This window comes from Pteronotus mesoamericanus, unplaced genomic scaffold (assembly GCF_021234165.1).
Source record: "Pteronotus mesoamericanus isolate MK-2021 breed Mesoamerican mustached bat unplaced genomic scaffold, CSHL_Meso_final scaffold_507, whole genome shotgun sequence".
Taxonomy (NCBI): domain Eukaryota; kingdom Metazoa; phylum Chordata; class Mammalia; order Chiroptera; family Mormoopidae; genus Pteronotus; species Pteronotus mesoamericanus.
The window spans coordinates 3,782,631-3,808,222 of NW_026555319.1; the positions used below are offsets into that span (position 1 = coordinate 3,782,631).

A 25,592-nucleotide genomic window follows, 5' to 3' on the forward strand; every position below is an offset into this window, starting at 1 on the left:
ACTGTAGCATTTATTCTCCGTGTTCGCCTGGCTCACCCACAAGAACACAGCCACCAAGAAGACGGGAGTGGGTTTTCTCCACCCCTGAACCCCCCAGCACCTAGGGGAGTGTCCAGCACAGAGCAGGCCCCTAATAAGCACCAGCTGAATGAACAGCCAGGAGCTGCGTCTTCTGTCCTGGCCTGGCCTCGCCCCCCGGCGCGCTTTCTGTTCCGACCCCGCCCCAGCAGGTTTCGCCGGTCCGGACGCAGAGTTCCCGGCGCCAGCCCACCGCTCGTGGACGGCCTGCCCAGCCTTCGTTCCTTCGCTCCGGGTGAGGCTGCCGAGAACATCCTGGCGCAGCCTGCTGGTGCCTCTCGGGCTCAGTTCCTGACGCTGGAATGGTGGGGCCAGGAGTTTGTGCGCATTTTAAATGCTGTTAGTATCAAATTTCTCCTCCTAAAGGTTAGAGCGACGGATGCTTCCACTAGTAACAGTGCGTGAGTGCCCCCTCCGCCCCCACCCCATGCTTGCCGACAGGGAGTGTTTTCCAACTATGTGACATTTGCCACGTGACAGGGAAAACAGTCTTCTGAACATTTGCATTACTGTAGTAAGGCGAGATGCGTCATCTTTTCAGTCACGCTGCTTCTTGCTGAGGTTTTGAGTCTGTCCCTCTCGGGGATGAGTGGACATGGCCTAACGGACCCTCTGGGGTCCCTCAGTGGCCCCTCAGTCAGTGGACCCCCGGGCCAGGCAGAGCTGACACTTACCTGGAACACCACAAACACTAGACACATTTAATTCTTCTCAGCCTATTTTATCAGCCCCCTCCTCCCTCAAATGCCAACAAGAGCACCTTCTCCTTAAATGTTTGACGTTGTATAGTTCTTCTAGGGATGCCAACAGGGTATTGGATTCCGTTTCCTTAGCGGCAGATTATGGGCAGTGTGAGGTACCTAAGGTTTTAGGGAAGGTTCTAGAAGGAAAGCTTTAAAAAAGCCGTGCGAGGTCTAGTCTGACTATCACTTGGCCTAGTTCTCAGAATTCACCTAGAGGCTCAGAGTTTAAGATCGGGCGGTCTGAGCGGAACCCACCCCACCTAGCTCCCTGCACCCCGGCACCGCCAGCCCACCCCCACGCCAGAAGGGTGTGCCCCGGACAGAGAGAAAAAAGAGGGAGAGGGAGAGAGAGGAGAGCAAGAGAGACGGCGTATCTGTAAGAAAAGTCAGTATATTTATGGTTTGCTTTATAAAAGTTACTATAATACAATGGTACATAGTATTGAATTCACAAAAATATGAACAAATATTTACAGCCAGACACACCCACAACGGAAACACTTCTCTTCAAAACAAGTTCCATACGGGTGATAGAGCCTATATGCACAGACATCCCTAAAACTCACGGGCTCTCTTCTTTGCGGGAAAAGGGAGGAAAAAGGGCGGGACAAGGGAAAAAAAAAGCAGAACCCCCCAACTCTTCCAAAGCAAAAATTCGTCCAATGAAAATGAAGACATTGAAAGAAAAATGAGCCAACACATTTCTGGATACGGCAAACCATTCAGGGGAGGCGGGGGTTCCTGGGGACGCGGGCCTGGTCCCTCCCTGGCTGGGCAAGGCGAGGGCTGAGGCAGGCCCGGCCCGGGGGTCCCCACCTCCACATCTTCTGTAGGGGGTGGGGACAGAACGGAGACAGCCCCTTGGGGACTGTACAGGTAACTTAAATCAGCCGTCTCTACACACTACACATTTCCTCATGTGAAAAATAAATATTTCCTCAGTTGCACAATTAGGCAGAAAACCGCAAATGGGAGAGAAGGTCGCTGCTATGCCCAGGTCCCCCCTCTGTGTCTTAATGCCACCAATTTCATTGACCTTGAAACGGCGGGCAGTCTCAAACAGAGAGGGCGTGGGGTGAAGAAACTGGGGAAAAAAAAAAAAACACAACAAAACCACCAACGACAAAAAAAAAAAAAAAAAAAAAGAGAGAGAGAAAAATAACAATTCTTTGTACAGAATTTACATGATAACAAGCTTGACACAAGCTGAGATACCAGAGGCCCGGCCTGCGCGCCGCAGGGCGGGGCGGCCCCGCCGGGAGGCTCCCGTCTTGGCGAGGATGAGTCCTGGTCACAACAGTCACTTTCCATAAATTATTTACACGCCTGCTCTGCTTTCTGGGGTGCAGGGACTCGTGTGGTGTTTTTGGAAGTACAAAGAAATGAGCAAAAAAGTCTTCCCACATGTTTCTACAAGAAACAATGTTCCCGAGAAAAAGTCCTTTACCGAAGCCTATGTACAGAAGTTGGTTCTGAACTTCAAAAACTGATTTCCCCCCTTCGGTTTGATTTTATACACGCACACGCACACACAAAAATATACGGAAATAAACCCTGAAGAGGATGATGGGAAGGGGGTAAAAAGGGTTTAAAAAAAAAAACAAAACCAAAAACCTGTCAGATTTAGATTCGAGTTTTAAAATCTTCTCCAAGGTTTTTCTTTCTCTGGGAGAAATAATCTTCGCACTCCAAAAATAAATATGCTTCTGACATCTTGGGGTGAGGGGGCTGCTGGCAAGGTGGGTGGGGGTGTGGGCCAGGGGCGAGCAGGTGAAGCTTACGAACGAACAATGCCACACGCATTCACGGTCGGACACCCGTAGTGGTGGGACTGGAGGCCCCGCCTGCCGGGGGGGCCCTCCTCTGGCCTGTGAAGGGGCGGACAGGGGGGCGCAGATGTGACCCTTCCCAGTGCCCCGCCTGCCCCCGCTGGGACCTCCTGGAGGCTCCCTCGTTGCTGGCATTCGAATGAGAAAGTAAACATTGAACCCAAGATGGGGGGGGAGGGGCGCGAGGTGGCAGAGAGAGCCCAGAGGGGAAGAGTCCTGCCTGGGACCGGCCGGGGGGCTCCACCAGGGTCCGTGAGGGGAAATGGCCCCCCCTCAGGCTGCTGGGGGAAGAACAGACTGGGGGCGGGGGGCCTGTAGGAGGGTCTTCTCACTGAGTCCACTGGCAGAGGCAAGGGCCTTCCGTAGTGTTCTGAGGTCAAAGCCACCGGGCCGGACCCTCCTCCTCCCTGCAGCACCTGGCCCAGCACCCTGGCCCCGGGGGCCTCCAGACCGCCGGCCGACACGCCATCGAACCGCGGGCTCTGCAGCCTCCACCAGGGGCCCCCGCCCTCTGATTCTGCCTTCACATTTCAACGGTTAAAATGTCTTCTTATGACAAGGAAGAAAATAAAGGGAAGACAAAACAACGTAGCAGCATTCATGGAAAGAGGCTGACGAAAACGACGGGAAAGAGAAAAGACGGAGAGAGAGAGAGATGGAGAGCCAGGGAGAGTGACACAGGAACAGAGAAGTTCATGTTGGAGTCGAACACAGATCCTCACGGGAGCACTTTGAGAAACGATGAGACACAGGCGGACAGACAGAGAAGCCCTTTCCCTCTGAGGGGCTGGAGCCGGGGTCCTGGGGGTAGTGTTGGGGGCGCCAGGCCCTGACACGGCCACTGGGTAGAGGACAGCACCTGAAATGGGGGTGGGAGGTGGGGCCAGGCCCCGGGGCCTCAGGGGTCCGCGCTGGGAGCCCCGACGACAGCTGACGTCCTTCTGCTGGCTGCCGCGCCTAGTTGAGCGTCCCCCGGCAGTTCTCGGAGCTGCAGAGACAGGGGATCTTGACGTCTTCGATGGGGAACTTATAGTCGTAGGTGATCTCCTCGTTGACGCTGATGTGCTGTTTGGAGTAGATGACGATCTTCTTCTGCGACTCCACCGTGATCACCTTGGCGTAGCAGTTGGGCTGCAGGCCGGGGAGTGGGGGGAACACGCTGAGCGGATGACTCCCAGGACTCCCCCCAGCGCCCCCGCCGCTGACCAAGGACCTGCAACGGAGCCCCGTGCTTGCGACGCGATCCCCCTGCCCAGCGCGGCCTGCTCTTGGCCTCTGCTCTCCCACAGGATGACCGCGACCCCTCGCCTCTGATAGTAAGTAGTGACGACGGCAGTGGTAATGTTACTCATTTCCCTCCCAGGGCTTCCATTCCCAGTTACATTGCAGGTGACTCGCAAACGTGTGTTTGCAGCCTGAGTCTTGCCTCTGTGCTGTAGCGAAGGGGTCAGCAAACGCCAGCCCCCAGCTGCCTGTTTCTACAAATAAAGTTTTATTGGTACACAGCCAAACCTATTCATATTGTCTGGGCTCCTTTTGTTACAATGGCCGTTAAGCAGTGGCTAAGGACACGGTCTGGGCACAAAAGCCAAAAATACTGACTGACTGCAGAAAAAGTTCGCAGGTCCCTGCTCCCGGCCCAGAAATCCTGCTGGGGCCCCGTGCGTGCCTTTGGCAGCTCCAGGAGACAAACCTAAATCTTTGGCTCCGCCATCTCAAACCTAAGCTCTGGGGGGCACTGTACCACGCACCCAGGCCCCCACGCCTCGTCCGTCCCCCAGGGTGGGAGACCTGGCTCCGGCCACAGGCCACACCCAGTGGGGTCTATCTCCACCGAAAGCCTTCTTGGTTCTGGTCACGGCTTTCTGCCCGCTGCCAGCAGCACAGCCAGGCCTCCACCTGCCGCCTGGGCTGCCTCTGCCTCCTGGGCTCTCGCTCTGAGAAAACCTGCTCCTGACCCGGCAGCCAAGGAGATGGTCCGGAGGGGACGACCGGTGCTTCCCTCCATGGCTCAGACCTGCCGGGGTGGCCTGCCTCGGCCCTCGGGAGAGACTGCTCAGCTCTGCCTGCGAGGCTGGGTGACTGGGCCACCCCAACCCTGCCACCCTCCTGCCCTCACCCCGCCCTCTGGACCCCGCTCCATCCCCGCTGCCCCCCTTGCTGACCCTCCCGCGGGCGTCCTCCCTCCCTGTCCTGGGGCCTCTGAGCAGAGCGCTGGCCTCGGCGCTGCCCCCGATCCCGCGGAGCTCACAGAGCGTCCCAGAGAAGGCCCTGTCGGCCCAGACACTGATCAAGTGACAGCCACAAGGGCGGGCGCACTCAAAGCACCCGCTGCAGGAACCCACTGGGTCCTCCCAACAACCTGCAAGGAGGAACTGATACCATTTCTGTTTCGCAGATTAGGACGCGGCGACATGGCCGCTCGCTAAGCAGCGACGTCAAGACGCGAAACCAGCGCTGGGGAGGTTCGCCCGGAACCGGCCTGCCTCTGCGCCCAGCTCCCTGCGCTTGTGTTCAGGGTGAGACTCGCCCCTCTTTATCAACGATACCCGTGATCCACCCCAGACCTGCGCTGTCCGCTCCGGCTGTCTAACTAGCTGCCGGTGAGTCTTTCAGTTTGAATTAATTAAAATTAAATGAAAAACTCAGTTCCTCAGGCACACTGACCACAGTTCAGTGCTCAACCGCACACGTGACGAGTACTGCAACTGAGGACAGTGTGGACACAGAGCTTTCCCCGCATGCCCCGGAGCGTGACCCACTGAGGCGCAGAAGGCACTCAGTAATTACCAGCTGAACGCGCCCTTCCCTAGCACGTTCAGTCTCGTTCTACCCATCACAGCGATGGGAACACTGAGGCTCCGCAGGGACAGCCCCCCTGTGGGCGTCGGCCCCCGCCGCCCGCCCCCTGCACAGCGGCCGGAGCCGCGGTGACCCCTGCAGGCACTCACGTTGCAGCTGTGGTTGATGAAGCGAGCAAAGTTGCCGCACTTGGTGGCATCGATGATCGTGTCGTGGTCCACCCGGAACATGTAGCTGCTCCCAATGCCCTCGTCTTCATAGCGCTTCTCCCGCATGTCCGCGATCACCTGGCCAGGAGAAGGCTCCACTCAGTCCGGGCCGGGCCAGTCCCATTCCCACCCCAACGCCGGCCGCAGGGCGGCGCCTACCTGGCGGATGTTCTGGCCCACGTACTCGATGACCATCTCGTCGGCCGCGATGGGCTCCATGGCGAACAGGCCCCAGTCGTGAATGTGGCTCTTGCAGAATTTGAGCTTTTTCTTCCGGAACTGAGGGAGGGAAGGGGAGGAGGCATGAGCGCCCTGGTCTCGGGTCCCGAGCCGCTGCGGCTGCCCAGGTCGGCAAGCCCGGCCTCACCTTGAGCTGGTTGAACTTGAGCAGGTCGCTGTCACAGCTGCCAGTGAAGGAGGACAACAGGCGGCGCTGCTCTGAGCGCCGCTCCGAGCCGGCCCGGGTGGAGGCGTGCGGCTGCGCCGGGATGCTCATGCCCTGCGAGGGGGCGGGCGACAGGTGAGGGGCGCGGTGCCCGGCGGGGCCGGCCCTCCAGCCCCAGTGCCCTAAGCTCCGGGTCCCTGTTGCCCCAACTTCCTTGCTCTGGCCTCACCTGTCCTGACCCTAACTGCCACCTTTCCTTCCTGCCAGAATCTGCACGTGCTGAAGCCCCCCCCAGCTTTCAAGGTAATGACATAAATTGCCCTTTACTCTTGCCATCCATTCCAGTCTCAGCCACAAGAGCTGGGAGCCCCTCCATTTCTCCGACGGAAGGTGACGGGGTGCCTGCTTAGCCCACCCCCTGGCTCTCACCAAGGCCCCTCGCGCTCCCCACGCATTCAAGATCAGAGTGTCTTCCCCAGCACCGCCCAATCCCTTCCTTCCCTTGGCCTCCCTCCTCCCCACATGCGCGAGCGTCCCTGCTGGGACCTCCTGTTAACATCTCCATCCTGAGGAGGCCGAAATTTTGGTCCCTGGCCTGAAGTCCCCCTCCCCGAGTTTCTAAGGCATCCACGCATCTACCTGCCCCGAACTCAAGCTGTCCCCAAGGGGCGGTGCCGTCTCCCTCCTGCCTGGCCGGCGTCCAGCTCCCTAGCAGGCCGCTCCCCTCCCCGAGCCAGACCCACCCAACTCCCTTGCCTCTCACACCCAATCCAGCCCCCATGCAACTTCCTGACCCCCTAACATTCCCGCTGCTCTTTCAGGAGCATCCATTCTTTTCCTCACAGCCACGCAGGTCCAACCTACCTGCACGCCTGGGTTGGAAACCGCAGCAACGGCATTGCAGCCTCCCCTCTGGACCCCTGCGGTCAACCCTCTACACAGCAGCCGTGTGAGCTCTGACAGTCACAGGCTGAACCAGGTCACCCTCGTCCCTCTCAAAATGCTCTGCGGCTCGCTCTCATACACAGAGGACGAGTCCACCCTCGTCAGCGTAGCCTCAGGCCCCCTTCCAGGGCCTGGTCTCTGCCTCCTTGGCTACAGCCAGCCTTTCCTGTGCCACCGGCCACGTTCCTCCCGGCCTCAGGCCTCCGCACAGGGCGCTCACACCGTGTGGGACCTATGGCACTTAGTGAGCAACTCTCCGCTTTCACTTTTTACTGAAGCCTTTGCCTGCTTCTCTGCAGCCTCTCCCGGTTACCCACACGGCTCGTTTCTTTACTTCCATTCACGTCTGGCTCCAATGTCATCTTCTCTGACCCTGACCTGCCAATCCCTAACCTCCCCGCCGGCCCCGTTTTCTCCACAGCGTTTTCTCCGCCGGACATCCTGCTTGTTCACTTATTTCCTCTCCCCCGTTAAAATGTAAGTTCCGTTGGGGGCGGGGGCGGGGGGGAAGGTTTTGTTCTGTTCCCGGCTGTGGCTCCAGAACAGTGCCTAGAACACTGCAAGTACTCCAGAGATGCCCGCTTAGTTTAAAAGAGGAACGAACGAACCTTCTGGAAATGCAGCTCAACTCTGCTCACAATCCTGACGAAAACTCTTCAGAGGCTCTCCACTGCCCACCCCTCCCCGCCCTTCCCCCATCTGAGCCACCAGGCCAGTGACACCCTCTGTGTGCCGGCCCCTCTGGCTCCGTGACCCCCCCACCCGCTGCCCAAGCCCCCGACGGCAGTACCTGGGTGTCCGTGGGGGGCTCGTCTGTGCTGGCGCGGGTGTTGTTGAGGTATCTGATCTTGTCCTTCTTATCGATGGTGTAGAAGCCCTCGCTGCGGGCGCAGCCTGTGGCGTGCTCGGGGATGTCGTCATCCCGTCTCTTTTTCTTAGCTGAAGAGAGGCTGGTGGGTGGGTCTGAGTCAAGGGCCACACGGACATGGATGGCAAGGCCCCCTGGTCCCTCGTGAGCCTGATCCCATCAGCCCAGCCCCTCCCCCCTCAGGCCAGTCTCCGGGGGGCTCTAACGTGCCCCTCCGTTGCCCGCAACCACCCCCCCGGCCCGCCGGCCAACTCCAGGGATGGCCAGAACTCAGTCAGGGGTACCAAGCTAGCTGCGCGGCCCAGGGCATGTTTTAGTAGCAACCTTCTGCCTCAGTGTCTCCATCTGCTAACCAGGTTAGTCGCGATGCCTTTCCGGAGGACTCCCCCGGCTTAGGGATGCTGAGCGGAGCCCCTGACCCCACGCGTCCCCTGCATCAGTTCAGTGCAGCTGGGAGGGGGCAGCCCCAGCCTTGGTACGCGGCAGCTCCCAGCTGACAACCAGGTTTGCCTGGGTTCAAACCTCAGCTCTGCTTCCTTTGCAGTATGTGACTTTGGGCAGGGGGCTCATCCTTTCGGAGCTTTGGTTTCTGTACACTGTGTACTGGAAACAGCCCTACCTCACTGGGCGGGGCGGGGGGGGGGTCAATCAGGTGACAGGAGCCCAGGAAGAGCAGGCCCTCGGCCAGCGTCTCCCGCTTGCTTTGTACGACCACGTGACTGCACTTGGCCGCGGGACCTGCTAACTTGGGGGTGAGCTGCGCCTGGCACGGAGGGCGTCTTTAAAGGTGCCGGTGCCGAGTCTGTGGGCCCGAGTCTGTGGGCCCCAGCCCGGTGCCAGCACAACTAGGCACCGCTCCACAGTGACAGTGACTCGCGCCATCGCCTTCGTGGACACCGGTGGGGGGGTGGGGCAGTGAAGCTCAGACGTGGCTGGGAATGCCTAGTCCTAGGAGGTGTGGCCCCCCCAGCCCCCATGCCCCCGCCTGGCAGGATATAGGGATGGTAGACCCAGAGCGTGTCGTTGAGCCAGTCCATGCCATTGTCCTGCTGCAGCAGCCGCTCGTAGGTGACACACAGGAAGCGGATGTCCTCTTCATCGATGCCACCGTTCCAGATGTCATAGAGGATAGTCATCTCCTCAAACTCCGTGCGGGGCCGGAAGAGGGGCTGCGGCGGGGAGAGCTCGGGCGAGGCCGCCAGGTCCTCGTGGCGCTTCTTAGGTGGCCGGCGCCAGGGGCCGCGCACCTTGGCCAGGTCCATGAACTCCTCCGTGACTTCGTCACGCCCGCGGGGGCCCGGGGGGATGGCCTCAGAGAGCCACTGGTTCTCCAGCTCCTTGAACGGCAGCTTGGTGGGCTCAACAGGGGGTGGAGGTGGCGGTGGGGGAGGCTGGGGAGGCAGGGGTGGGGGAGGGGCCGGGATCCCCGTGTTCCGGAAGTCCAGGGTCACGGCCCGGGGGTCATGGGTGCTGGGGAAGACAGGGGTCTGTGGCTGGCCAGGCAAGAGCAGAAGGTCCCTGCCAAGGGCAGCCCCCGCCGGTGGCCGGACCAAGGGCCCGTCCAAGGAGAGCAGGGCTGGCGGGGATCGCCGGGGCCGGCCCGGCTTCCTCTTGATGGGGGGCGGGCAGGGAGCCAGAGGGGCGGGCAGCAGGGGTGGCAGCTGGGCAGGGGTCCGAGTCTGGGGCCGCAGGACAGGTACTGGCAACGCCAAGGGCAGGGGCAGGGGCAGGGGCAGCGGGAGCGGCAGGCCGGTCTCCAGGAGCACCTGGGAGGGCAGCGGGCCGGAGCGCTCGTCCCGCCGGCCGGCCGGGATGGGGCAGACAGGCAGCAGTAGGGGCCCGCCGGGCTCGGGGAAGGTGGGCGTAAAGCTGAAGTCCCGGCCTGGCGTCCTCGGGAGGCCCCCGCTGCTCAGGCTGGGGGACTGGGACGGGTAGGAGAAGGGGCTGCCGGGCACCTGCGGGGAGCTCAGGGACAGGCTGCTGCTGCCCCCCGACAGCGGGGGGTCCCCGCTTGGGGTGGCCGGCACCGTCTCTGTGCTCTGTGACTTGGCCAGGCTGCCACAGAGGCCCGGAGTGCGCGGGGGCTGGTCCTCGGGGGCAGGCTCCGGGGGGGCTGGTGCATGTGGGGGGTCAGGGGCTTGGGGCTCAGGCGGCGGGCTGGGCGGCCGGGGCGGCCGGTGGGGCGGCAATGGCGGCTGCAGGGGCGAGGAGAGCAGCGCGGGGGGCTCAGGCTTTGCTTCCAGGTCCTCCCCTGCAGAGACAGGCGAAAGCCAGGCCGCCGTTAGTTGGCTCAAACATCTCTCAGCGCCCTCGTTCTGCTTCCCCACTGTGCGCTTGACACCCAACCCGCTCATAGCCCTGAGACTCTTCTGAGTATAAAGAAGAGTCTGTCCCCCACACCCCCTCCAGCTAAACTGCTCCAGGACTGCTCAGCATCCAGCCCAGGGTCAGGTAAACAGTAGGTGCTTCATAAATGGTGAAGTAAACCAAAGGCAGAGACGTGGCTGCGAGCCTTTGCCACTCTTTTTAGAGCAGCGCGCTGTGAACAGAGAACGTCCTGTGAACCAAGGAAACGGGCTCCGGTGGCAGAGCTGTCGAGTAAAATTCAAGTTTCTTTTCTGCGGGACGTGGCGGGGCCTTCTAAGGCCTTCTCCTGGCATTTACCTCCACTGTCAGAAAACGCATTTCCTAACTTCTCTGCTGTTATCTTGCCTCCCACCCCAGCCTGTAAGCTTCACAAGGGTAAAGATCTTTGTTTGGTCCACCATCACACCGCTAGTACCCAGAACAGTACTAGGGACGCAAGAAAGCCTGAATAAAATACTCGTGACAACATTAAAAGACCTGTGATTCTGTAGCCGAGTAACGGAACGATACAAACTATCCCTGCTCTCTTTCCTGAAGGACTTAGTAGAGGTACAAACTAACCACATGTGGCAGGCCTGCCCCTGCCCCCTGCCCCTGCCCTTGCCCTTGGTGCCATGTGCCATTAAAAAGGAATTTAAATTAATTAAAATTAAGTGACACTGCAGATTCGAGCGCCTACGGTGCTGGACAGGGCAGAGTGTGAATGTCTGTATCACTGCAGAAGTTCCACTGGATGGCGCTGTCCAAGCCTGCACCGTGCCCCAGTGCAGCGCCATCAAGGTGTGGAGGGTGCGGTATCCACGGCCACTCTCACCCGGCCCCGCATCCGGAGCCTCCCCCACCTGCTGTCACTACGCCCGCCCGCCCCTCCTGCTGGGGAGCATCTATCTCGTAGGACTAACGGTCCAGGGACGCATCGGTGGGGAAATGCCGGCCGGAGCTGGCACGTTATCTGTCCCCTCACTCTCTCCTCCCACACAGCCTCATGGGGAGGGCCCTGCCCACCAATCCCATTTCACGGATGAGAAGACTGAGGCTTGGGAAGGTTGTGTGATTTACCCAAAGGAGACTGGGCTCATCCTGCCTCCACGCCCCACGCCGCCCCCCCAGGGGCTGCAGGCGTTACCTTGGTCGGGCTCCGGGGAAGGCGGCAGGTGGGCCTCCATCTCTCGCGCCGGGGGCTCTGGAGACAGCGACCGGACCCCTTCCTGGTTCAGACCTGGCTCCTTGGCGGACTCCTTGCAGCCAGCCAGCTCCTTCGTGCCCACAGGCAGGGGGGGCTCTTCCTGCACAGGGGGCTGCTCCTCGGGGGCTTCGTCCTCAGCCTCAATGTCCACCTCCTCTTCCGTGCCCAAGGACTCCATCACGGGTGGCCTTGTGGCCACGTCCTTCTCAAAGTCCTCCTCGGGCACAGCGGGAGCCATGCTCTCGTCAGTGGCTGGCTCTTCCTCCTCCTCCTCCTCTTCCTCCTCCTCTTCCTCCTCCTCCTCCACCACCAGCTCTTCCTCATCCTCCGAGGATGACGACGAGGACTCGGAACTTGACTCAAACTCAGAAGACTCAGAACTCTCACTGGAGGAGCTAGCTCCGGCCTTGCTGGTAGCGACGCTCGCTGTCTCATCTGGGCAGGGGACACAGGCGGGGACCCTCTCAATATCTGCTGTGCCCCAAGCAGACCCTTTGCTCGGGGCTCAAAGGGGTGACACGTGGCCTGAACGTGGCCCTCATAAACATGGGAGGAATGTGTACGTGTGGACTAGCCGTCACTTTTTAAACTGAGGCAAAATCCGCAACACAGGAAACGAACCATTTTAAAGAAGACAACTCAGTGGCATTTAGTACGTTCACAATGAACACAGCCACCTCCTATCTAGTTCCAAAACGCTGTCAGGAGCCCAAGAAGAAACCCATCCCCCTTAGCTCTTGCCCCCCGACCCCGTCCCCTCACCCCCTTGCCCCGAGCAACCACGATCCGGCTTCCGGCGCTGTGCGTAGCCCTGTTCGGGACATTTCACGCCAACAGGATTACAAGGGACGCCGGGGGTGTGTTTTAATGAGTTTGCGTTGCAAAGGCGAGAAATTTTGCCCAGAAAGCAGTGGCAACTCTTGCTCAGGCTCTGCCCTCTGCACAGGGACCCGGGCCCGGGCCGGGGACCACGGCCAGCCCCACTCACCTCCATCGGAGTCCCCTTCCTCCTTGTCACTCGCCTCCGACAGGGCCAAGTCTTCGTCGTCGTTCTTGGACTCGTCCTGGCCGTCACTGTCCTCGTCGTCCTCCTGGGGGAGGGAGAGGCAGGTGAGCCGCAGGGTGCCCCTCACCCGGCCTGGCGCCCCAGGCCTCCCCACCCTGAATGGCACCTTATCCGACGTGGATGAGGTGGAGGAGGAGGAGACGCGGCTCCGGGGGCCTTCCTCCTCTTCCTCCTCCCCCTCCTCTTCCTCCTCGGTGCTCTCCTGCTCCTCCTTGTCCGAGGCGGAGGATGAAGGCGAGGTCGTGGAGGACCCGGAGGAGGAGGACGCCGACGACGACGAGGACACCGACAGCGACTCCTTCTCATCCTCCTCGCCGCCGCTGTCCAGCTCCAGGGGTCGGGCCGGCCGCCGCCGCACACCCACGCCCTTGGGGTCCCGCTTGGCGAGCTCGCAGGGGGCATCCGCCGCATCCCGGTCCCGCTCCCGCTCCGACTCTGTGGGGAAGCAGGCATCAGCGCTAGGCTGGGAGGGCGCCGGAGGGGCGGAGACCCCAGAGCCCGTTGGGGGGCGGGCGGCACAAACCTTCGTCTTCTTCATCCACGGAGGTTGAGGGCCGAAGTCGCTTCTGGTCTCCGGCGGAGGCTGTGTCCGGTGGCTCCTTCCTCTTGACCTTGAAGGAGGGCAGGCGGATGGCCCCCCGCAGCCCGATGCCCAGGCCCAGGCCCTCGTAGCCCAGGCCCTCGCCCTTGCCCCACGACTCCAGCAGGCACGAGGTGATGCGGTCCTTGGGCTTCGGCCGGTCCTCGTCCTTGTGCTCGCCTGACTTCACGGGGGTCAGTGAGGCCTGGGTGCAAGAGGGAGAGTCACCGTGGTTACGGTGCTGCCAGGGACCCCACTGGGTGGCCATTCCGAGCAGCCCGCCTTCCTCCAATAGTGGCAGCCGCAGGGCAGCAGGGAGCTTCCTTCCCGAGAACCAGCCGCCCTCCGTGCCCACTCAGGACGCTGAACACCCACTTCCTCGCCTGCCGAGGGGCCGCTGCAGCTGCCTGCACCGACCGCTGGCTCTCCCACTTTGGGGACCGGGACTCGCAAGAGCCACGCTGTAAGTGCCCTTCGGTATCATTGACCCCAAGTTTCACAATATAACACACACCATCCTATCTTGGGGGTACGGATAGTAGCGTTCCCAGTGACGGGCCTCGGAGAAAGCGCGTGCCGGTCAGGCTGGGTCCTGGCCCACCACCCACCTTCGCCATCCGCTCCTTCTTGTCCCACCACTCGTCGAAGGCCCGGAAGGCCACCACCTCCACCATCTTGCGGTTCAGGTCACGCTTCATGATGGCCTTGAGCTCTTTGAGCACCACCAGGAGGACACCGTCGACAGTGGCCTTGTGCGGGTCCTCCTGGCGTGGCATGTAGCCTGGCGGCGGCACGGACGGATCAAACTTGGGCAGGGGCGGCCAGGGCTGCCCGCGACCGGGGCCCGTGTTGCCCAGGGAAAAGGGGCCCCGGTAAGGGGGCAGGTTGACAAACTGCAGCCCGGCTGCAGCGGCCATGAAGGGTGGGTAGGGGCAGGCGCCCTGGCCTGTCATCAGACGGCTCAGCATTTGTGTTTGCATCTGGAAGGACATGGGCATGCCGCCCCACTGGCCGCCCAGCACATGGCTCATGTCCACTTGCATCACGGGAAACAGCCCAGGCGGGAAGGGCGGCAGAGGGGGCAGGATTGGCGGTGGCGGGACGCCGGGTGGCGCTGGCAGGGGTGGCGGGGGCACTGTCACGGCCGGGTGGGCCGGGGGTGGCGGGGGCGGGGGCGGTGGCAGAGGTGGGGGCATGGGGAAGCCAGGCTGGGGCGGGGGCGGGGGCGGGGGCGGGGGCAGCGGTGGGAAGCCAGGGGGTGGGGGCAGCGGCAGGTTCGGGCCCAGCACGGAGGGGGCTCCCACAGGCGCCGCCCCTGGCGTCACCACCATGGGCTTGGGACAATCGGCGCTGGTGATGGGGGCTGAGGGCATCTCGTCGTCCGAGATCTCCATGTCCTCGCCAGAGGACTGCTGGCCCTGGGGAGAAGAGAGGGAGACGGCAGTGAGCGGGAGCGTGGGAGGCCCGGCCAGCCCCCGGACCCCCTTCTGAACGCCGGAGTTAGAGAAGACGCCTTCTGCAAGCCTGCCCTGGAAACTGAGCTCGGTCGCTCTGCCCTGGTCCCCTCCCTTCCCAGCCTGGTGGCCTCAGCAAGTCTCGTAACCTCTCTGAGCCTGTTCCCCTGTCTGTGTAACGGGCATTGGAGTACCCGCTGCAGGGGGTTATCCCGAGGGTTCTGGCATTTTCCAAACATCTACCCAGCACTGTTTCAGGTGCTGACAACAGAGTGGCGAACAAGGCACACAAAATTCTCACTCTCGCGGAGCTGAACTTCTAGAGGGAAGGGGTAACCGGGGCGAAGGTGAAAAATACATAGTCTGTCCCGGAGAAGAAGCAAGCCGGAAGGGAGACGGGGTGAGAGGAGGGAAACAGGTTCTGTTTCAATTTGAGAGATTCTGTTTCAGTTTGAGTTCAGAGAAGGTAATACCGACGATTAGCGTCTCTGCAGCATTTCCTATGCCCAGGCACCTTTCTCAGCACTTTACACGCCGTCACTGAGTTAACCCTCCCAGCTCTACGACGCAGCCCCGCTACCTCCCTCTTTGCTAAGGAGAACACCGGGACACACAGGGCTTAAAGCACGTGCCCGAGGCCACACAGCCCGTGGAGACGGAGCCAGGATTCGAACCCAGACGCAGCTCGTGGCCTGCGCTCCCAGTCAGCCCGCTGTTGTCACTGTGGTAGAGGGAGACAGTGGAGGAGGTGACGTTGGAATGGGGGGCGGCGGGGGGAAGCAGTGTGGTAGCAGGACTAAGGGCACATAAACGGGGGGAGCGCCTTTACCCTTCCTTAGGTGCTTGTTTCCCCCAGTCTCGTGACTGCCCGTAGTACGGGCCAGTGTGGGATGTCTCATTTCCAATTTTTTTTACATTTTTAAAACATCGAATTTGTTGGGGTGACATTGGTTCCAAGGGTACAAATTCTATAACACATCGTCTGTCTGTTACAGCGTGTGCTCACCCCGCAAGTCAGGTCTCCACCCCCCCCGCCACTGATCCCCCCTTTACCCTCTTCTACCTCCCCCGCCCCTTCTGGTCATCACCACATTGGCTCTCTCTATAAGCTGGGGGTTTTTTTGTTTTTTTTTTGTTTTTGCTTAATCTCTTCACTTTTTTTACCCAGGCCCCCAACCCCCCTCCCCTCTGACAGCTGCCAGCCTGTTTGCTGTATCTATGAGTCTGTTTCCATTGTTTGTTGGTTTATTTTGTTCCTTAGATTCTACGTATAACGGAAATCACATGGCACTTGCCTTTCCCTGACTGGCTCACTTTGCTTAGCATAACGCTCTCCCGCCCAGCCATGCTGTCACAAAGCCGTAAGGCTGCTTTCTTTTTTACAGCTGAGTCGTATTCCCTTGTGAAAATGCCCTGCAGCTTTTTTATCCACTCATCTCCTGACGGGCACTTGGGCTGCTTCCAGATCTTGGCGACTGTAAACAACGCTGCAATGAACACAGGGGTCCCCTTTCTCACCGGCACTGCGACCTCCACCTGGGGCTCTACTCCAGTCCCTCCCGACAGGCGAGGAAACACGCAAGAGAGTCAAAAGCCATGGGCCCAAGAGGCCGAGCCAGTCAGAAGCGGGGCCAGGGCTCAAGCTCATGATGCCCGGCCGAGGGAGGGGGCTGCCGCGGGAATCAGGGCACCTGGACCTGGGGAACGGGGGAGGAGTCAAGGAGGACCCCAGCTCTACAATGGGCAGGGGCTGCTCAGCACAGTGGGACACAGTGCGGGGCAGGGGGTCTGCATGGGGAGGTGGCGCCAGAAGACAGGTACTGAATGGTAGGGAGGAAAGGGCCTGGCCACCCCCAGAGAAACGAGAGGGAACCCTGGGTGGCCTTGGCTGAGGAGACAGCGCCTTCATAGGCTTTAAGACCAGGGTGCTTGCAGGCTGTAAGGGAGGGGGAAGGGAGGTCGGCCCACAGGTCAGGGGGCCTCGAAGGAACATGGGGGGTGGGGGAAGAACACCAAACCTTGGGCAGCGGCAGGAAGCTCTGGATTTTGATTAGTTCCCTCTATTCTGCTTTTCTCCACACACACCCCCCACCAGGGTGCCCAGGCGCCGGCTGAGAGAGGGCCAGGCAGCCTAGACGCAGGAACAGTGCCCCACAAGCCTGGCGGTGCCCGCAGTTAACCCACGGACCCTGTGGCCAGCCCATCAATCGGGAGGGGACCACGGGGACCTGGGGACCTGCCCTCGGGGTGTCTGCAAGCGGTACTGGTTGGAACTAACGGGGCGCCCAGCACCTCGCTGAGGCCCAGACAGGGCCAGACAGGTGCTCTGTGGCATCCCATTTCACTGACAATGAAACTGAGACTCCGAGAGGGAAAGGGCCTTTCCCAAGGTCACAGAGCCTGTGAGGGGCAGAGCCGGGGCTCAGGGCTCAAAGCCTGGCGCCTGCGTGTTTAACCCCGTCTCTGAAAGAAAGGGAAGCCCCCGCCCCCAATCCACCTGCAGCAGCCCTGCGCGGCTCCCAGTCCAGCCGCGGGGGAGCTCGCAGCTCGGTCTGCGCTGCCCGCACGCTGCTCTCCCGGCTGCCGGCAGGGGGCTCCCGAGGGCCAGCCTGGAGGCTCCCGGCGCTCCCAGGCGTCCCTGATGAAAGACCGCAGGCATCCCGGACCCGGAGTCTCTGGGCCTCAGAGTCCCCTTCCCGGCAGTGACTTCCCAACAGTGACTTCCCGAGAGTCCTGTCCCTCCGATTGCTCTGCGCCTCCCAGCCTTGGACGAGGTGGTCAGCATGGTCAACATCCCCTAACCCCAGGCAGCAGCCCCCAGGGCGGGAAAACAGGAGGGTGGCAGGGTCTGCAGCCTCCACCTCTGCACACCTGTCAACCCCGCTGCTGCTGCTGCTGCCGCCGCCGCGTGGAGCCCTTGGCACCTGCAACCACTTCCCCAGAACTGCCTGGAGGCCCCCTGGAGCCCCAGCCACCTGCGGTCCCCTCCTGGGCAGGCCGAGCTCCCTGTTCCTCCCTGGGGCAGCCAAGCCGGCCTAATCAAAGGGCCCAGGAAGGGGAGGACCCTCCTCCCCACCGCCCACAAGGGCACAGAGCTCAGTCTAAGCCTCTGGTTGCTCATGCCCATCGGGCCCACAGGTTGTGACGCAGGTCGCAGGGAGGGCGGCAGGGAGGGCGGCACAGGTGCCTGGACCAGGAAGGGGGAAGGAGCAGAGTCAAGGAAGAGGACCTAACATCCCCTCTCCCGGGGAATGTGGCACACAGCACCCCCTCCCCGCATCCTGAGGCTGGAGATTAGGGCAAGAGAACCCAGGAGAGGATCTAAGGGCGAGGAGAGGGTGGAGGGTGGACAATTTGGCCGGCTGTGGCCCTCCCCCGGGCTGGCCCTTAACTCCTTCGCTGCTGGAGCCAGAAAAAGTGGGAGAAGGGAAATGTCAATGCCCGCCCTGCCCACCCACCATGGTTTCCCATCTCTTCGAGGGCACTAGGTTCAAAGAGACAGTGCTCCGGAGCTCCCCTGTTCTCTCTAATTTTCCTGAGCCTCAGGTCCAGCCCTGATCATCCCCAAGCCACCCAAGAGAGAAGGGGGCCCAGGACGATGACCACAATCCACACTCTCTGGGATCTCAGCACACTCCTACCAAGGAAGATTGAGTCAGAACTGATCCCTAGGGAAAGTCCTGACGCCCCACACCTAACAAGGAGAACAGCACGACTAGGTCATGTTGCCCTCCTCTCCATGGCTGCTAGGAAGCTCAGAGCCAAACCAGCTGCTCCATCACAGTCTGGTGCTTTTTGCATCCTCTTTTTATTCTCTATACAGTGACCCGTTCTTCTGGCTGCCCTAGCCTTGTTGCTTCTATGTCTTAGCTAGTTTTCCAAGAAGATAACGTTTTGAGAGGATAAAGGGGGAGACATTAAGACAGACAAAACCAATCCCAGACAGAGATGGACAGACATGGTGGTACCTCATCCATCTTCTCTGAGGTTGGGGTCCTGTCTCCAGCCAGGTCCAAGGCCATCTCAGTTGTCTGACCCAGAAGACCAGTCGGGTCCGGGGGGCCTGGCTCAGGTGGGGGCCGGGGCCCCATCCCCAGGTCAGGCTCCTCATCCTCGTCCGAGTCCGGCAGTGGCGTGGGGCTAATGTCCTCCAGCCCGGTGCTGGAGGGGCGCGAGGAAGGTGGCGTGGGGCCTCGGAAGCCCGGCTGGGAGTTAGCGCCAAAGGGGGCCAGAGGGGAGAGCTGGGAGGAGGAGGAGGAGATGGGGCTGCCCTCCATCTGCAGCTCCGTGTCCGAGTCCTGCTCCGGGAGGAAGGGTAGCTTGGTGCGCTGCTCCTTCAGCAACATCTCGATGCGCGAGTCCAGGCTGTCGTGGGGCTTCTCCAGCCCTGGTGACGACTCCAGGGTCGGGGTGCCCGGGCTGTCGCAGGGCTCTGGGCTCCAGCCGAAGGTTGGCCGGCCACCCAGCTCCATGCTGTTGGCATCGGGGGGTGGTGGGCCGGGGGGCGTGCCCGGCTTCTCCTTGGTCAGGGGCTCACTAGGCGGCAGGGGTGGGGGCGCAGGTGCTCTCTGGAACTCCCCACTGTCACGGGCTCCAAAGGCGGTTGTGGTGGGGGGCTCCTCGGGGGGTGGGGGGAAAGGAGGTACCGGGGTCTGGTAGGGAGAGAAAGCCGGCTTGAACGTGACTCCAGCAGCAGGGGTTGCTTGGGGAGGTGGTGGAGTGTGGGCAAACGTGGCTGAGTCCTGGGGCTGGGCCTTGAACGGGGGACCGCCGCTGGCCCCACTACTGCTGACTGCCCCGAACGGGAGGTCCACAGAGCCCCTGAAGGCGGCTGCGGCCCCGGCCACCGCTGTGACCGCAGGAGAGTTGTGGACATAGTGGTGCTCGTGGCGGCGGTTGTAGGCATCCGTAAACTTGCTCTCATGGCGCCGGGCCTTGAAGGTCACCGTGGGGTCCTGGTTGAAGAGGTAGGAGGGTGTGGGCTGGCGGCTGGAATAGCTGGAATCCTGCGAGAAGGGGGTGCCCAGGCGCGGCGTGAGCGGCGTGCCCTGTCCGTAGGAATTGGGCGTGTCCAGGCGACAGCTGGAGTAAGCAGTGTCCTGGGAGAAGGGCGTCCCGCCACTATTTGGGGTGACAGAGGACGAGCCAGAGCCACAGCCTGTGGACAGGCCCCCATCCTTGAGGCGCTTCAGGGCATCTGACAACTACAGAGAGAGGGAGAAACAGGGAGAGGCGTGAGATCCTGGCAGGGAGCAGGGACAGGCAGTAGAATTGGGCGCTCTCACTCCAGCGGTGGCTGCTGCTGCGGAGCTTCAAGACACAGTGGTCACTTTAGAAATGCAACGTGGTAAGAGTTAGGGGTGGGGGAGACAGAAGACAAGTGGTTGGGTGGTCCTAACCTTTCTCTACTCTCAGGGTAGCCAGTTATCCTCAGGGAACCTTGAGGGTTTTTCCTAATCCCTGAAGCAGAGAAAAGGGAAGACCCTGATGCCCTGGTTTGAACTGGGATTTTCTTCCTGTCTCCGGCCAGCAGAAATCAAAGACCTTCCAGGCAGGGGCAGTGGGAAGAACTACAGCCTTGGGAGTGAGGGGGTGGCCACCCGCTGCTTCAGGACTTAAAGAATATGACATGGTAAATGTGTCTAATGAACAACGCAGCTGACCAGCAAGTGACCAGTCTCCTCATTCTGGGAAAGCGGCTCTGGAGCGTGGCTGCGTCGCAGCTGGGAAGGGCTGGGCTTGGATGAGAGTCTCCCCGGGCAAGGGTGGTCCCAGTGAGTGTGCCGGGGTGGGGGGCAGGGACTGGGGGAGGAGTCAGCCTGGCTCAGGAAAGAGGGCCCTGAACCCTGCTCCCTGGGAGCAGGGGTAGAAGGGCACACAGGACTTCAGATGCAGCGCCCACATGGCGAGCGGGCTCCAGGGGGGCTCTGGGTCTGTGGGAACCCCAGCCCGCGTGTGGCCAGGCTCCTTCCCGTCCTAGGCCACGGTGTCCGAGGCTGGGGTGGGCGACACATCCATGAGCCCGTGATGGGGGTTAGGGGAGTAGAAACTGCTAGTGACAAACCCACCTGCAAGGTCTCGTTCACAATTGGAGAGACAGCATCCAGCTCACCCACCGGCAGGGTCTGGGGTGTGTATCGGCCCGTGACCAACAGTTCGTAAAACCGCATTCGGGTTTCCCCTGAGGAAGCACAAGGGAGGGAGGCTTCAGCCAGGCTCCCAGAGCGGGCAGCCCCCACAGGCTGGCTTCCCTGCGGGTCCCTGGTGCCCGACACCCCAAGCCTGGGGAAGCTGTGTGACCGTAAGCAAGTTCCCACCTCTCTCTGTACCTCACTCAGGTGTCCCATCTGCTCAATGAAGCTGTGACACTGTATGACTTTTCTCATCCTGACACTCAGAACTGAATGCCTCTGGGGCTGGGATTCCCCCAAATGCAGAATGCCACCCCCTGCACGAAGCCCCTTCCTGCCACCTGGGCGCCCAGCGTCAGGTCTTCCCAGTCCTGGCAGCACGTGGAGAGGCGAGGTGGCAGTTTCTCAGTAACTATCGGGGGAGCCAGGTGACCAGCAGGTTGTAAAACACACGCTAATTCCAAGTTCCTGGGGACCTCCCAGGCCTCCTCGTGAGACCAGACCTCCCAGCTTGGTCCGGGGCTGGTGTCACTGAGCCCTGCCCTGCCCGAGCGCCTCCCACCCCTCCCCCCTCCCAGCAGAGAGGCCTCTATAGACCGGGCCCCAGGTTACCGATATTTATAGAGCCCTGTGAGGCAGCTGCTTACATATGCAAAGGAGACGCATTCCTTGAGCTACACTTTACTGGTCTCTTTCTTGAAATACAAACTTAGTTAGCGGTCTCCGAGGGCCCCTCCCTTTGTCTTTTTGCCGAAATGAAATTGTGTGAGAGCCGGCAGCTCCTTAGAGTGGGGAGGGGCCCGCCTCGGTTCTCGGGCTGCAGCCAGCCCAGGGGCACGCGGGTTTGAAAGGGTCTGTACTCCCCCTCCCCCAGAGACTGAGAAACTAGAGCTGGGGGGCGGGGGGGAGGGATTCAGATAGGAACCTGGACTTGTGCCCCTAGGAGACTCAGAACCGGCACAGCACCGCAGAGTTCATGGGACAACAGTGCCCGTCCAGGATCAGCCTCCCTCCACAGCCCCCAAGCAAGGTCTCAGAGACACAGGCAATGTGCATCCATTATGAAAACCAAAAGTAAAGGGTTAGGCTTTCCTGTCTTAGGTTTTGTGTGCCCTGGGAGCTCACAAAACCCTTGGACGCTGCCCACCTAAGCCCACTCAGGGACCTGAAGGGGGCCTGGATGCAGTCATGGTGTTGGCCCAGTCACAGGGCTGGCACGTGGAGTGCCTGGCACCTATCTGGGCACCTTCTGTCCTGGTGGGGGCTGGAGTCCTTGCTCCCCCTCCAGCCAGCATTCAGGAGGGGGCCCGGCGGGGCCCAGCCGGCAGGAGGTGTGGCCTCCCAGCCCGCCTCTCCCAGCAGCCAGCAGGGAGTGAGCACAGCGCAGGGGAGGTGCTGCTGTCTCTTTAAGAGAGAGGAGGGAAGACACAGTGTCAACCCTAGAGCACCCAGAACAGCCCGCCCTGCACTATCTGGAACATTATCAATGAAACCGCACTCTAGGCCCAGATTGGTTCCTACTTCCAGGGGGGAGGGGCGAAACGGAGGGGGGGGCACCCTGGATCTCTGGAGGGCTCCCTTTTTAGTTGAGGGACCCATTCTCTATGCATTTAAAGGCATCCTAGTGGCTCTCCCTCAGCAGCACCCCCCCCAAATAAACAAACCCAGACTCCTCCCCTCACACAGAGGACACACTGGGGACTGTCTAAACCCAGGCCTCCGGGGCTCTAGAGGGGCTCTCCAGGGCCCTCTGGGGGTGTCAGCGGTGGGGAAGCCTCCGGGTGGTCCCTGGGGGTGCAGTGGGTGAGGACAGCACATTTGGTAAATTACAGTTTGTTTCCTAGCAACAGACAACACATTTAGCTCCATGTGACTCTACCCTCAGGAGGGGGCCAAAGGAAAAAAAAAAACATTGTAGTGGGGCACCCAAGGAAGAGTGAGGGGGTCCCCAACAGGGCCGGAGGGGCCCAGGGAGGAGAAGGGGGCACACTGAAAGGTCTTGAGCTCCTCTGCCAGGGCGCTCAGCCAGCCTCCACTCACCTTTGGTGTCCAGCTCCACGTGGATGATATTGCCCATGACCGAAGTGCTATGCAAGTGCTGAACCGCCTCCTTGGCCCCCCGGACCGTGGCAAAGACCACTTTGGCAATGCCCAAGTGCTTCTTGGTCTTGGGGTTGTACAAAATCTCCACCTCCTCCACTTCCCCATACTTCTTGCACATGTCCCTCAGGAAGTTTTCGCGGATGTTATCATTCAGCTTGGCAAATGTCACCTGCTTCGGAGGCACTGGGCCCACGTAGAACTCATCGATCTGGCAGGAGACGAGGGGGAAGGGAGGTGGGAGAGCATTGAAATTGAAGGGAAAACACAACATTCCCCCCTCGCCTGCCCGTGGAAAACAATGAAGGGTAAAAAAATTAAAAAAAAATTTTTGGAAAAAAAAATGCACGCGGGCGGGCCCGGGAAGCGGAAGATTAAATCGTTTGGAACGTGGAAGTTCTCCGGGTTCGAAAGGAAAGGGGAAAAAGAAACAGTTTCTCTTTCCCCACACCCCCATTCCGGCCTCCTCTCCTGCCGCCGGGCCGGGGCGACCCCTGGGGCTAGGAAGTTGCCCCTCTAAAGCCACCAGGCTGGGAAGGGGGGCGGGTCCCTTGGGCCAAACCCCCGGGCTGGCAGGAGCCCGGTGGGGACCCGGAGCCCCCAGTTGGGCGGGCAGGACACAGTAGCGGCACCTAGATTACAGTTTCACCGCAGTGTTATTCTGTTTACGGTCGCCCAGAGGGGACGCCCCTGTCGCGGCGAGCCCCCCCTCCCGCCAAGCGCTCCCCGTCCCGGACGCGGGAACTCAGAACCCGGCCGGGCTCGGTCTGGACTGGCGTTATTTTCGAACTCGGGGAGGGGCGGGGGACCGCGGGTCGGGGGGAGGGGTCCTACCTTGAATTTGGGCACCGACAGCTCCAGCTCCTTGTTTTTGGTCCAGATTCCGACCACCCGTGGATCTTCGACAATTTCCACCGGGCGGTTGCTGGACATCTGTGGGAAGAAATGGGGGGCCGGGGGCGGGATGGGAGGGCTGGTCCCACCGCTCCCCAGGGGCCGGGGCAGGACCCCCTACTCCGGGCACTTGTCAAACTCTAGGGCTGGGCCAGCCGGGCTGACAGTTGGCCGGGGGTCGGGACGGGGGTCCCCGGGCCGCTGGGACCCCTCTCCCGGGCCCGGCGGGGGCGGCGGGGGGCGGCGGGGAGGCGCGCCGGCTACTCACCGCCAGGCTGAAATGCTGCCCATCGTAGCGGTACAGTTTATGGTGTCCCTTTTTCAGAGCCGGGTCAATCATCAACTTGTAACTTCTCCAATGGTGGTTCCTCCTCTCGCCCGAAGGGCCGGGCTGCGGCGGGGGCTGCTGGTGGTGGTGGTGGGGGTGACTGTTCTCCATGCCGTTAACCCAACCTGAGAACGAGCAAGTTGTTGTCGTCTCCGCCGCGGCGGCGGCCGCTGCCACACACACGCGAAAGAATAAAATCGTCCAGCCCCCACCCCCTCCCACCTTACCAGCGCGCCCCAAAAGGCGCTGTCTCGCTGGCTCCCCCCAAAATAAGAATGGAGCGAGAGAATAACCCTTCCGGGGGAATCAGAAGCCCGCCCGCTCGGCCACCGTCTCGGGGCGGCAGCGAGGGGCTCCCGGGGGCCCCCTCTGCGGGCTGGCGGGGCCCGGGGCGCCGGGAGGACGCGGGCTCCGGCCCATGGTGCCGCCCGGGCGCCCGGCCGCCCGGCGTGGCGCGCACTCGCTCGCTCGGCGCGGCTCGGGCGCGGGGCTCGCGGCAGGCCTGGCGCCGCCCGCCCGCCCGCCCGCCCGGCCGGGGCCCCGGGGCCGGGGCCGGGGGCTAAGGCCGCCTGGCTGCCGGCCGCGGCCTCTCCCTCCCCGCGCCGCGCTTACATCCCCGCCGGGCGCCGGCCTCCCTGCGCCGCCAGCCAGTACATGGTGTCCCCCGCGGGAGCCGAGGCCGGGGCTGCCGGACGGGGGGCCGGGAGGGGGGGGCGCCGCCGCGGCTGCCGGGCCCAGAGCTGCTGCCGCCGCCGCTGCTGCTGCTGCTGCTGCCCGGGAGGCGGCTGGCGGCGGAGGCTCGGCTCCCAGTAGCCGCACATCCCACAATACACCGCTAAGGAGCCCGACCCGAGCGCTCACCCTCCTCCTCTTCCTCCTCCTCCTCTTCCTCCTCCCCTCGCCTTCCTCGCCGCTTCCCCAGGCACTCTCCCGGCGGCGGCAGCTGCGCCGCCAAAGCCCCGGGCCCCAGCGGCCCCCCACCCCTCACTTGCGCGCTCCCACACTGCCTCCCCCCTCCCCAGGGGAAGGCCTTTTAATTTATTTATTCTGCTGGGACCTAGGTGGGGGTCTCGGCGGGCGGGGGCGGGGGGGTCTCCCCGGGCTCTACCTCCCGCGGCTGAGGCTACCCTCCGAGCCGCGGCGTGAGCCCCGGGCCTCCCCAACTGTTTCCAAACTGCCCAGGTCGGAGGTGGGCGCGTGGGGGCTCGAGGGACAGGGCTGGGGCTTTGGGGTTTGATTGTGTGTGTGGACGCTCGAGCCGCGGGAGGAGGCCAGACGACTCCAGGCGAGTTGCAATCGAGGTATCTCCGCTCCGGCTTCCTCTTCTGCCCCGCGACCCCCTCCCCCCGGAGCAGAGCTGGGGAGGGAAACCAGGATTTGAACCAAATTAGCATTCACATTCTTGGGAGGATGCAGCCCTCGCCTGGACCTGGCTGATAGAAGCTCTTTGCACTGTTTTTATTTTGGGAGAGCAGCGCCCTGTAATTGTCCAGGACACATGGTTGTCTTCCCCCCCCACCCCCTTCTTCCTCCAGCCACCGGCAAAGGAGAGAGAGTCCCCCTTTTTTGCATTTATCTTTTCCTTCCCCTTTCTTTATTAAAGGTCCGGGAGTGGCGGCGGCCAATC

The 25,592-nt window shown here is 61.7% G+C and overlaps 1 protein-coding gene across 1 annotated transcript; it reads right to left on the minus strand.

The window, feature by feature from the left end:
- Positions 1–1,219: 1,219 nt before the first annotated feature.
- SETD1B (SET domain containing 1B, histone lysine methyltransferase) lies at positions 1,220–24,735 on the minus strand. The gene is made up of 17 exons (XM_054594465.1): positions 24,578–24,735; positions 23,906–24,090; positions 23,578–23,676; positions 22,684–22,954; positions 20,581–20,693; positions 18,481–19,716; positions 13,667–14,476; positions 13,002–13,263; positions 12,585–12,913; positions 12,401–12,503; positions 11,353–11,847; positions 8,857–10,110; positions 7,782–7,948; positions 6,029–6,160; positions 5,821–5,940; positions 5,602–5,739; positions 1,220–3,781 (listed from the first exon to the last, which is right to left on the minus strand). The coding sequence occupies exons 2-17, from the start codon at positions 24,074–24,076 to the stop codon at positions 3,608–3,610; spliced, it is 5,874 nt and encodes a 1,957-aa protein (XP_054450440.1). The 5' UTR covers positions 24,077–24,090; positions 24,578–24,735; the 3' UTR covers positions 1,220–3,607.
- Between the last annotated feature and the right edge of the window lie 857 nt (positions 24,736–25,592).